This window comes from Pseudonaja textilis, chromosome 1 (genome assembly GCF_049901715.1).
Source record: "Pseudonaja textilis isolate UNSWEBS1 chromosome 1, rPseTex1.2, whole genome shotgun sequence".
NCBI classification, from domain to species: domain Eukaryota; kingdom Metazoa; phylum Chordata; class Lepidosauria; order Squamata; family Elapidae; genus Pseudonaja; species Pseudonaja textilis.
In genome coordinates, this window is record NC_141990.1 from 329,239,147 (window position 1) to 329,252,493 (window position 13,347).

The 13,347-nt window shown below is 38.8% G+C and overlaps 1 protein-coding gene across 2 annotated transcripts in view; it reads right to left on the bottom strand.

Annotated features, from left to right (window-relative positions):
* FZR1 (fizzy and cell division cycle 20 related 1) overlaps positions 1 to 6,262 on the bottom strand; it is a 28,077-nt gene extending 21,815 nt beyond the window's left edge. For both annotated transcript variants that reach the window (XR_015741321.1, XM_026698936.2), the window contains exons 1-3: positions 6,188 to 6,262; positions 3,372 to 3,538; positions 1,017 to 1,142 (exon numbers count right to left, since the gene is read on the bottom strand). Coding sequence is in view for 1 of the 2 variants with exons in the window: in XM_026698936.2 (XP_026554721.1) it covers positions 1,017 to 1,142; positions 3,372 to 3,440 (195 nt within the window). In the remaining variant the exon portion in view is untranslated. The remainder of the gene's footprint in view (positions 1 to 1,016; positions 1,143 to 3,371; positions 3,539 to 6,187) is intronic.
* Between the last annotated feature and the right edge of the window lie 7,085 nt (positions 6,263 to 13,347).

The following is a 13,347-nucleotide window of genomic DNA, read 5'->3' on the forward strand; positions in this document are numbered from 1 at the left end:
GCACTACTTATACTCCCTTATTTCCCTAAATTTAAAAATTGTTCCAGAATCTATTTTTCCCTCTTCAGAGCTTAGACATTTTAGAGAAATATGTAGTTCAAGGAACATTATCGATTACAGCTGTTCTTTTCACCCAGAAATTCTAGTATTTTTTAAAAATGCCAAAAGTTTTCAAAACACCTCTTCAATAAACATTGCTATCCATTCACTCAGCTTGGTTTTATATTTTGCTTTGCAGCTCCACTCTCTGCTTTCAAAGGTAAATAGGCTGCACCAAGGAGGAGACTATTCAGACTATTCTAAAAGCTGTTATCAACTGCCCCCCCCCTCCCTTTTTCATTCAAATCAGCTTTTTTAAAATTTACAGTCTTTCAATACCTATCAAACAATTCCTGCATGTATTGTTTTCCACTGATTTTAGGATATGTCTTACTGGTATATATTTATAACCAACTACTAAGAAAAAAAATCTTACTTGTGTAAATTGGATATTTTTAAATAACTAAACCCATCTTCAAGCAGTCACTTGAAGTTCCTCAGCATTTTTAAGATCCAAAAGCCTTGCATCACAACTCCTGACACTCTGAACATCTGGACAAACCCTGCTTCACACATAAAAAAAATCCCCAAATTTGACCATCATCTCCACCTCCACGTAAGTAACTGAAATTATCCTTCTAAAAACTTGGAGAGGATTGCCAGCCTGATTAGACATGGTAGGCAGGATAACCTGATTCTTGACAATCTTGGTCATGACAGTCCTAAGACATATGGTACCCTCCATATGGTTCAAGATTACAACTTCAATCACTGAACATGTTATTTTCTTTTGGATACTATCAAACATTTAAGGGAAACCATGACTGTAAAATATATATTTAAAACAAAACAAAACAAAACAAAACACACAAATGTAATGACCAACAGGATGGAAGAAAATATCATGTCAAATATTTGGGAACACCCCATCATCCACAACCAGTCAACCAACTAAATGGCTTTTCTGCAAAGCTCACATTTATTCTATGGAAGCTGATGCTCCAATTTGCTCCCGCTCGGGAAGGAATGAATCTGTCACCATGTTTACTAGGGGAGGAGACGGGTGAATTAGAAGGTGTCAGGGTCCTCCTCATATCTGTAACCTGGAATTTTGAAAGAGCAAGAATGGGAGGGAAGGAAAAAATCAGAAAAGCAGCCATTGGAAATCCACAACAAAGACCAGTGACAAAACAGAATACAACTGCATTAAAAATGAAATCCAGCAATTACAGAAAAACAAGATTCCAGAATCTTTATACAGCTTGTCCTTGACTTACAACAGTTCATTTACTGAACGTTCAAATTTACAACACTAAAAAAAAGTGACTTATGACCGTTTTTCACACAAATGTTGCAGCCTCTTCATGAACAGGTGATCAAAATTTGGATGCCAAGCAGTTGACTCATATTTATGACGGTTGCAGTATCCTGGGGTCATGTGATCAGCTTCTGCTACATTCTTACAAGCAAAGTCAATGGGAAAACCAGATTCATTTAACAATCATGTTACTAACTTAACAACTGCAGTGATTCACTAACATCTGTGGCAAGAAAAGTTGTAAAATGGGCAAAATTTACCTAACACTTGTCTTAAATTTAATAGAAATTTTGGGCTCAACTGTGGTCATAAGTCAAGGATTACCTGTATATTATATGAGCTTGGCACCTTTGTATAGCTTACCTCATTTTGCACTGTTGTGTTTATATATTTTTTAACTTTGATTCCAAACTAAGTTAATTTAGGACCACTAATCACACAAAGACTTTCTGGGCAAAGTAGTAACCTTACATATACCTAATTAAAAAGACAATCAATCAATAAACAAACAAACCTTAAAGGGAATTATATTTCAGCAAGTACAACTGAGCAATATTTGAGTAAAATAATCTTATAATCTGATTATTAGAAGAGATAAAATAGTAAAACCTCTCCAATCATGTCAAACCAAAAGTCCAAATACGGTTAATTTCTAGAAATACTGATTGTGTCCATTAATTAACCTCTGTGTGTATGTGTGTCATTCAGTGCTAATGATCACTTTTTAATACAATAGTATTTCTTCCACTAGAAACTATTTAACATTCCTAGCATTCTAAAATTATGAGTGAAATAAGGGTACCCCATTTTTAGCATTTGCTAGGATAATGCAAGCCACCCACAAAATTGCAGGAAAGGACAACAAAATCTTCACATTTAAAAGCTATTTCAATGGCACAAAAGCCTTGTTATTTTATCATCTGTTTGGGCTGTTTTGGTTTTTTTTAATTTTCAGAGCCAAAATCTATTATTGAATAAGTACAGTAAGTGTATTAAGCAGGGGAGTACAGAATGTTCTGACTTTAAATAATCACCCATTCCAGCTTAGGAAGGTCCATTCTGAATACTCCAGATAGGATTCAACCTGTCACTTTCAGAGCTGTGAATCCTTTCTGGACATTTAGAACCACTTAAGAGTATTCAGAATGGATTCGAACACCTTATTTGGATCATTTAGTGCACAGTTTAATCGAGTTTACTTAGGATCATACTAACAATACATAATCTTGCAAAATTATTTTTTATATTTAATATATATTTGTATATTTTCATCACATTGCAGAAAGATACAAAATGAGTACTAAATTTCAATCATCTCGTATCACTCAATTTTTTAAAACAAAAAGAAAATACCGAATTACTGAAAAACCCCATTAAAATATATGAATTGGAATGCTTCCTCATTCATTTCATTTTCACTCTTCTGTTGTGAATATTCCAATATTTGGCTACTAGCATTAAATATAAAGATGCATTACATTATTTTAATGAGACCTTTTAGATTTCTCCAAAGCAACAGGAACATTCTGAATGACTAATTGAACATTTGAAAATATACAAGTTTCTTCTAATATGAGTTCCGATTTCTTCTGTTGCTTCTTTCATCACTTTTCTTAGACACATAACCACACACAGTTTTCCCAAGGCCTTACATAACCTCTCAAAACAGGGATGCAACCCTGAGAGATCCTGAAGTTTCCTAACTCTTTAGAAGTTGCCACCAATTATTATTTTACAGTTAGGGTTAAATTAAAATACCAGAAAGTTTAAATTAAATGCATTTTCTACCACTCCCTGTTGTTGAACTACACCCCTCTCTAAGATACACTTTATGATTGCAAATACAACAGTACAAAACTAGGTAATCATCTGCAACTTAATCATGTAAACAATTGAGCATGTTTTTGCTCTTTAATATCTCTTGCACATGAATCTTTTTAGAGATGTATGCCACAAAAGAAGGGTTTTATTTCTTGTACCATATACTGGAAAATTTTAAATGCTTAATATTTACAGAAGGCATCATGTTTTCATTCTGGATGTTGATCTGACGGAGAAGACGCCTTTCATAGTCTTGATCCATGATGGACAGATGCAGGACAGGGGGGGAAAGAGCCAAGGTGTCTTATAATAGTCTCACACAATTTTTTTGTGCATGGAGACCAGGGAGTGACCAATAGGCTGCAAAGAAAAAGGCAGAACCAGTACATCAAACTCCAAGCAGTTGAAATGTTAAAACTAGCATGTTTTATAATTGTGAGCTATAATTTCACTTTTAGTATTTGATGATACCTATTTTCACTTAGTTACAATGGATTTACCCACTGTGCAAATTGCTCATTTATAGACATGATCAAGCCCGGATCATCTTATGTAGAAATTAGAAATGTTTTTCCCAGGCTACAAGCAAAAAAGTTGTGTAGCCAAAGTCTACTTATGTGTTAAAATCAAGGTGTGATTGGCATCATTCTTTTATTAGCTGAGGGGATTGGCTGGGACTAATTCTAGGAATCCATTGCTCTCCATACAATTAAACTTGTAAATTTAAAAAAATCACACATTTCTTCTGTGACTCTCCATTCTCATGATCTATTACAGACAGTAAACTCAGTGTTCACCTGTTTATATGTGGTCAAGCAGGGCTCTTCAAACTTGACAGTTTTAAGACTTGTGGACTTCCAGTCCCAGAATTCCTCCTTCAGTCATGTTAGCTTGGGAATCCTGGGAGTTGAAGTCCACAAGTCTTAAATTGCCAAGTTTGAATACCCTTATGGTAAAGCATCATGGATACTACAAACAATTCAAAATATCCTTGCTGCTATTTAAATTGGAAAGCTGGGACTTAAAAAACCTCGAGAACTAAAGCTTAAAAAGTTTTACCCAACTCTGCAATGTTTCTCTGCAAAATCACGGCAAATACACTCAAGATCCTTCAATGCCTGTGCATACCTACTACCAATGAAACCTTATATTACTTGAAGTCAGTTTTGACTACGAGGAATGCATAGCCAACATTTTGTTTGCAAAAACATTAATCCAATATTTATGGCAAAATAAAATACTATAAGAAAAAAGAAATGAGAACTTATAATTGTCATTTATGTGTAAAAATATGCAAAGCCATGTGTATCCTCCTCTTTCCTCACCTGAAATACCAGAAATTTCTGAAAGTCGTAGAAAATATTTATTTTCCATATTCAAAATATGTACTACTTAAAATGTGTTTTTGCACCTTACAGAACTACAACACAAGGTCTTCCTTGCCCCTCTGAATGAACTATGATCTTGTATGCAGATGAATTTTGATCAACTTTTCATTTCAATCTGTCTCTCCTGTCTGGTTTACCTGACACACCTTGAAGTTATCTTTAAGATCCGTGACCAGCAAATGGCATCTGAGTAAATTTACTTAAGACTTTCTCTAGATTCCATAAATGTGCCAATTCTAGGCCTTCCTTAGACATGAAAGACACCTGGGTGACTTTGGGCCACTGGCACTCAAGACCCACCACCACACAGATTTGTTATGTGGAAAATAGAATGCACGAGTATCATCTATTTGTCACCCTGAATTGACCAAAATATATAAAAAGCAGCATATAATTATTATATACATAACAGTGTGAAATCAGTTGCCAGTTCTTTAGCTGGTGTTGGCCTTCGTACAGAGTTCCTCCTGAAATAGAACTCAGGATGTAATATATTATTAAAATGGATGTGCAGATCTTTAAAAAGTGCCCTTTTGTGATTGATGGAAATTGTTGTCAGTGCAGGGATTTTGTAAGTGCTGTCAAGATTTTTTTGGTATGGCACCCAGTGTGCCAATAAGCACTGTAATTATTATTAATTATCTGACATGCTAAATTAGCAACATCTGTTGTCCTGAAAGGGCGTTGCATTAACATTCGTAACAGGTAATATTTGCCTGATAGAAATAGTTTTTGTCAACGCTTATACAAAAAGCCAAAATAAATTATAACTATATATTTTACATTATTATAGCAGTGAACTGACAAAAAATGCATGCTGTGCATCCTCTCTATAATTTTTCCTGATGAAAAAACAAAAGATTGGGCATTTTTGTCCTATGACTTCAATTTAAAAAAAAACTCAAAAATCACACATATATCCAGTCAATCCTAATCATCATCCGTCAAGAGCACCCCTGCTTAAAGCCCCCAGCTTTCCTTTACAACACCTAATTCCCAACTTCTTCAATTGACACAATGCCTCCCCATCCCCTAGCCAACTGATCAGGGTTCAAACCCAAGTCCAATTAATTCAAGACATTTCCACATCTTAACACAAAACGGTTTTTTAAAAATGCAATGCACAAGTGGGCAGTGTTCAACAAATACAGCTAAATATAATTCTTCTCCCAGATTGCCTCTATATGCTATGCATGGGGATTGGGGGGCGGGGGGAGAGAGCGAGCTGCGCTTAAGCATCTATCACTGGACTATGGATGGAGATAACCTGCAGGGATCGGAGAGATATGGGGAATTAACCCCTAGCCTCCCTCCGCGCTCTAAATCGCTTTCATTACAGAGAACAAGAGATCCTCCCCAAGAGGCTGGTAGGACAGGGGTTCCTCGAGCTGCCTCCCTCTCCTCCTTATTCACCCATCACCTTAAATGCCTGTCAGCCTGAACGCTCCCGTAACAAGACAGCCCTCCCACCGCATCCAAGCCCAGGCAGCCCCGTCGCCACATCAACACGGGGATGCAACGGAGCCTTTCTCCAGAAGCCCCCCGCCCACTTTCACCTGGGCGCAAAAGAGAAAAGAATGGACCCGCAGGTAAGGAAAATATAAACCCTCCTCCCTCTCACCTGCCCTCAGCGAGAGCCATCCAATATGGCGCCGATTCGATTCTCTTGCCCACCCCTTTTCCCCGCCCACTCTTCGTTCCTCATCACCACGCGCAAGGCGTCACGGGAAGATAAGTCCCCCCCCTCCATCCTCCTCCTCCTGCTCCTCCGCCTCGCTCGCTGATTCGTCCCGTTCGAATCAATACAACTCAGAGGGGAACGTAGCCCTAGCAACGGTCCCGAGGCCTAGGTGGAATCCAGCGAGCCTGCTTTGCGCGAGATACCGAAGCACAGCAGTACGAGAGGAAAGGCGGGCGGGGCGGTAGCAAATTGGGTCACGGAACTGGCTTTGCCCTTCTTCCTCCATATAGAAATCCGATGGGGGGGCGGGAAATGGAGGTGAGAAAGGAGGGGTGTTCCTAACATTGGGATGGTTTTTAAAGGAAATGGGGAGGCTCTGAAAATGTGTCTGAACAGTTTGTTCACTTGTATGTTGCACTGAAAATCATCAAATAGAAATAGAACGAAATTGGAGAGAATCTGATGTTGCAGTAAAGATCAGGTCTTTAAATGCCCCCTCTGTAAAAACTCTGGATGTTTGCCTGTTTCTCAGTCTATTTTACCGCAAAGACAGGAAGGAGAAAATAGAGAAGAGGAAATTGGGGAAGGAGGATGACAGGGTTTATAATAACAATTTTTGAGGTACTTGTGTGAAAATATTTTTTAATGTTGACCATTAAGCCTCTGGATAGATTCAGGCTCAGCCATTGACTAGTTTATTAATAAGGCATGATCTGTGTAGTGGATGGTATTTACAAACTATGAAGTGCAGTTCTCTACCGAAAGGATAAGATCAAAAACAATAACTACTATACAGAACATAATGAATACAATATAATACCTGCCATAAGGAGACAGACTAATGCTGGGTAGAGAACAGCTATGAAGGTCTTGAAAAGAATAAACAGCCTAAAATTCCAGGTAACAAGATGCTGGATGTATCTATGCCTACAAAAGAACAGAATTGTGCAAGCCATGATATTCCCTGTGACGCTTTATAGAAGGGAAAGTTGGACTTTAAAATGCAGGATAGAAAGAATATTGATGCTTTTGAGCATTAATGTTGCAGGAGACCCTGAACATACTGTGTACAACTAAGAAAACAAACGGATCATTGAATAAATCAATCTAGAGATCTCATTTTGAGGCAGAAATGGCCAGGTTCAAATATCCTACTTTGGACAGACCCCACTCTCTGGAAAAGGGTGCAGTGTTGAGAAAAGTGGAAGGAAAAGTGAAGAGGATGACCAGCAGCACAGGGAATGGCTTAGTTACAATGGTGATGATTGTACAGAAAAGTAAAGTCCTACACCTAGGCAAGAAAAACCAAAAGTACCCATATAGACTGGGTGAAACCAGGCTTAATAGCAGTAACTGTGAGAGGGATCTTGGAGTCTTAGTGGACAACCAGCTAAATATGAGCCAGCAGTGTGCAGCAGCAGCCAAAAAATCCAATGCAATCCTAAATTGCATTAACAGAGGGATACAATCGAGATCAAGTGAGACACTAATACCATAAAGCCTTAGTAAGATCACACCTAGAGTACTGCATCCAGTTTTGGTCAACACACTATAAAAAAGATGTTGAGACTAGAAAAAGTGCAGAGAAAAGCAACCAGGATGATTAGGGCACTGGAGACTAAAACATATGAAGAACGGTTACAGGAACTGGGCTTGGCTAGTCTAGTAAAGAGAAGGACCAGGGGAGACATGATAGCAGTGTTCCAATATTTGATGGGCTGTCACAGAGAGGAAGCGGTCAAACTATTTTCTAAAGCACCTGAAGGCCAGACAAAGAATAATGGATAGGAACTGAACAAGAAGAAATTTAACTTGGAAATAAGAAGAAACTTTCTGACAGAACAATCAACCAATGGAACAGCTTGCCCTTGAAAGTTGTGGGAGCTTCATCACTTGAGACTTTCAAGAAGAGATTGGACTCCCATCTGTCAGAAGTGGTGTAGGGGTTGGACTAGATTGATGTACAAGGTCCCTTCCAACTCTGATTATCTGTTATCTGTTATGAGAGCACTGTTGGGAGGCTTGAAAGAGTGGGTTAGGGACTGCCCATCATGGAGGAAATCTATTGAGGTCACTAGGAGTTGAAAACATTCTGTACTTGATTGTACAAAAGCAATCAATCATAAGGAGATAACAGTGAAGGGAAGAGTTGAGACAGAGTAAACAACAGAAGAATGTTTATTTGAATTGTGTATAAGTAGGCATATTTGCTTATTATATATTTCTTTTTAATATACTCTCTTGGACATACATTGTACTGTTTTGCAACCAAGCTATTGCAACATTCATCTGGGAATAAATCCCACTGAATATTAGAATATTTATTTCTCAATAAATCCACTAGGTGGCTATAGGCAAAACTATTCTTGTTGAAGTTGGCCACATATTTTTCATCTTAGTTGTTTCAGTTTGAACTGGAAAGTGGCCCACATAATGCCAGGAGAAGAGAGGAGAAAGATGGTGAGGGGAGAGGGAGAGAAGAAATTGAGAAGATATCTAGGTAAATTATATAAAATGGTTAGATTAATAATTGTTCTGGGATCACTGTTAACTATTGTTAAAGTAAATGGCTTTTATATGCCCCTGAAATACTTGGTCTTCCAGGTGCAATTCAGGTAGCACATCTTAATGGAGACATGCCTTTTCCATCATTAATCCTGTGCTTTGGAAAAGAATCCCCCCTCATCCAGGTTCATATAGCCTCAGTCCTGCTGTCTGTCTGTTCCAACTGAATTAAGATTATTCTTTTTCCCCCTGCCACAACCATTTTTGATAATGTTTTTAAAATAATTTTAGTATTTGTTTTAAGCCTTTTCCCAGAGTAGTTGGTAGAGGGCAGAGGTTAGGCATAGAAATAATAAATTTAAATCACTAATTTGCTTTTGGCCTCTTTTCTAAATCCACTTTTCCTCTGTCATCTAAATCTAAGTTATCACAGGAAATATGTAGAACAAGAAGTCTGGTTTGAGCAGTGGCATTCCATGGAATCAGTGCTTTTATTAAGCAATTTGGAATGCAAAAAACCCTCCAAAAGTCGCTTCCTTTGTTGAAAAAATAAGTTTAAAAGTGGCAAATAGCGATCACTCTAAGCAATAAAAAGAGCGCCAGTTTTGTATAAGGTTAAGGTGGTGTCCTAGAAACCAGGAATTCTAGTCCTGCTTTAGGCACAAAAACTAGCTGAGTGACTTTGGACCAGTCATTCTCTCAGCCCAAACTACCTGACAGCATAGTTGTTATGGGGAGAATAGGAGGCAAGAATTTAGGAAAAATCCCTTCTTAAACATTTCCCACACTTTCTGTGGGCTGGGACATCTACTGGTTGTTGTGTGTGGCTTTTCTTCCTGTCTCCCAAAGTAATTCTCTCTACCATTACACATTATGCCTTTATAGACAACAACCATCATATTTGGAATCCTGCATACAGAACACCTGTCTTATCTGGGCTGCAGAAATCTAGATGACTGTTAAGGTGGCAGCATAAAAAGGAGTTTTTCTCTTTGCTGCCATCTTGCTGGATTTTTGTAGCTAAGATCTAGAATAGGGGCGGCATCAAGTGATGTATTGGGACTTTTTCCTCCTTCGCTAAACTGGGCATGGGCATGTGACGCATCTGGCCTGTGGGCCAGGAGTTTGACAGCCCTGATCTAGAAGCTCTATAGACAACACTGGGCACTACACATCGCAAAAAGAGCATGTTAAAATTGGAGGGAAAAAGGGCAATCCAATCTGGAGTCTAAAATGCCAAAAAGATTTTGTGAAGAACACTTACAAGGAAAAATTATAAATACTAACACTTTATTTAAAGCCTTGCACATATACCACTTATGGCATTTACTGCTAATGACAATTTTGCTCCAAGTATGTGTATGCTATTGATGCAAATTAGGATCTCTAATTTAGAGACTACCTTGCAATTCACCATATTTGGAGAGCATCCAACAAACCAAAGTATTTCCTACTCATATTCCACTTTTCTGCCCGTAGCATATGTTTAAAAGGTTAACTCATAGAGCAGGAAGAATGAATATCAACCGTATGTACATGTGGAGAATTAAGGAACTTGAAGAATTGTTATGTTTATTGCAAGGCATTTTCTAAGTTGATTCACTTAGATCAGGAGTGTCAAACTCACATCGTAATGGCAGCGTCACGTGCCATATCGGGACTTTCCCCCCCCTTCACTAAACTGGGCGTGGGTGTAGCCAGTGTATGATGCATCTGGCCTGTGGGCCGGGAATTTGACAGCCCTGACTTAGATTAATAAGAATTCGTTTTATGCAACCATCTCATCTTAGTATCTACCGCTCACATAATAAAATTATATTCCATTCTACCTATATAATATTGTACTTTAAGAAAGCCTTTCTCAATATCCTGCATTCTAGATATTTATCCTTTGAATAGCACTGAACACACATTTTTGCCAAACAATTAGCACAGTAAAACTGATTTTTTTTTATATAGCTGCCCATCTCACATTCATGACAGAAATTTTTCTCAGAGATAATTCACACACATTTGCTTCATTTTCATCCCAAGTAATTTACTTACTTTATTGTCATTGCATCTCGTACAACGAAATCAAACACCATCTTCAGTGCACATCATAACCATGACCATGAAAATAAACACAAACACACATCCTTCACCCTTGACACATTGAACTGGAAACCCCTGACACCACACCAACACTGCACTATACAGCAGAATTCAAAAGAGCTACTGCCCTGGGATAGAAGCTGTTTTTCAGACTATTTGTCCTTCTTTTTATTATTGTGTACTGTCTGCCAGATGGTAATTGTTAGGAATGTAAGTCACCTAACAGCTATTTGGGTTGGAAATATATAAACCAGGATAGACATTTTAATACTGTATCTTTAAGAAAATGCAAAAGTGTAATTGGGTGTGGTTTCTCAAAAGGCCATAAGATGGAGCCAGAAACCTGGGTTGTTTAGTCTTAGTCCTAGTCTCAGAAGAGAGTGTATCTAAGTGAGTCTCTGTTTCCTACTGTTGGAGAGTATTGCCGTTCCTCCTAAGTGACTGTTATTCTTGGATTTCATGTAAGTCTGATACTGAACTGTTTTTGACACTGGAATTTGTTGTTGGATTATCCCTGGACTAAAAACTGACTGATCTTACCTGTGAATGACTTTGGACTGCCTATTTTGAACTTTGCTTACTTTCTGGAAGTAAAAACTTACATTTAATGTACAGTGTATCTCTGTGCTGTGTGTGTATTATTCAAACACTACTCTCAAATACGTCTCCCTGTATGCGCTCATTCTCCTAATGGGGAATTACCTCAACAGTAATAGTTCAAATAAAAGGTTACCAGGATAAGATGGATCTTTGAGAATATTTTGAACTTTCTTAAGGTAGCGGGAGCTATAAAGCTCTTCCAGAGAGGGGAGAGGGCAACCAATGATCTTCTGGGCAATGACATTAACCCTCTGGAGTGCTTTTCTATCTGCCACTGTGCAATTGGCAAACCATACAGAGATGCAGTATGTTAAAATGCTCTCTATAGTGCAGCGGTAGAAGGTCACCAGCAGTTTTTCATTCAGTTGTTTTCTGAGAAGTCTCAGGTAGTATAATCGCTGCTGGGCCCTTTTGACCAGGGCTGCAATGTGGGCACCCCAGGTCAGATCCTCTTTTAGAGTAACATCCAGAAACTTAAAACTGGCCACTTGCTCCACTCAGTCTCCATCGATAAGCAAGGGCTGGATGTCTGATCTGTTCCTTCTATAATCCACTATAAGCTCCTTGGTCTTATTGGTATTGAGGACCAAGTTATTGTCTCCACACCACGAAAGCAACCGGTCTACCTCATCTCGGTAGGCAGACTCATCCCCCTGGGAGATAAGTCCCACCACTGTTGTATCATCTGCAAATTTAGCAATAGTATTACTAGAGTGGGTGGGAATGCAGTCATGCACATAAGGAGTACAGAGTAAGGGACTCAATACACAACCCTGTGGTGTACCAGTGTTAAGAATAAGAGCTGAAGAGGTATGATTACCTAATCTGACCCTCTGTGAGCGGACAGATAGGAAATCCATAATCCAAAGGCAGATTGAATAAGAAAGGCCAAGTCCAGAAGTTTAGACACTAATCTATGTGGAAGAATTGTGTTAAAACTCAGAACTAAAATCCACAAAAAGAATCCTCACATAGCCCCTCCCCCCCACTGTTCTAGATGAGTCAGAGCAGTGTGAAGAGTGATGGCTATAGCATCCCCTGTATGCAAACTGGTGTTTATCAAATGCATGCAGAAAACCAGAAATGATGTGCCGGCAGACCAATTTCTCAAAGCATGATGATAGGAGTGAGTGCCACTGGTCTGTAATCATTGAGGTTATTGATAGGGAACTTCTTTGGCAGCTGAACAATGGTGGAAGCCTTCAAACAAGATGGAATAGTGGACTGGGATAAAGACTGATTGAAGATCTTGATAAAGACTCCAGACAACTGATCAGCACAGTCTTTAAGCACTCAGCCAGAAATACCATCAAGACCGGCAGCCTTTCTAGGGTCCACAGCCCTCAGAATGTTCCTCACCTCCTGTTCCTCCACAATGAGGTGGGGGCTACAATTGGCTGGAAGTTGTATTTTATCTGTCTCTGATGTCTCCACTTCAAAGCGAGCAAAGAAATGATTCAGTTCCTCTGCCAATGAAGCATCCCCCTCAGCAGGGATGACATTGGTCAGTTGATGGTTTGTAATTTGTTGAATCCCTCGCCACACCTGCCTAATGTTATTGCTATAAAAATTATCCTCAATCTTCCTCTTATACTCAGTCTTGGCCTTCCGAATACCTTTCTTCCTATTAGCTCTGGCAACACTGTATCTTGCCCCATCACTGGACCTAAAGGCCTTGGTCCTGTCACGGAAGAGGCGCTGGACTTCCTTGGTCATGCAGGGTTTCTGACTGAGATAGATCCTAATATGTTTATCCACAGTGATAGTATCTGTGCAGTGTTTGATATAGCACAGAACAGTTGCAGTGTGTACCTCTAGGTCAGGGTGGTAAAAGATGTCCCAATTTGTGTTTTCAAAACAATCCTGAAGTTGTTGGGAAGCATCTTCTGGCCAAGATTTCT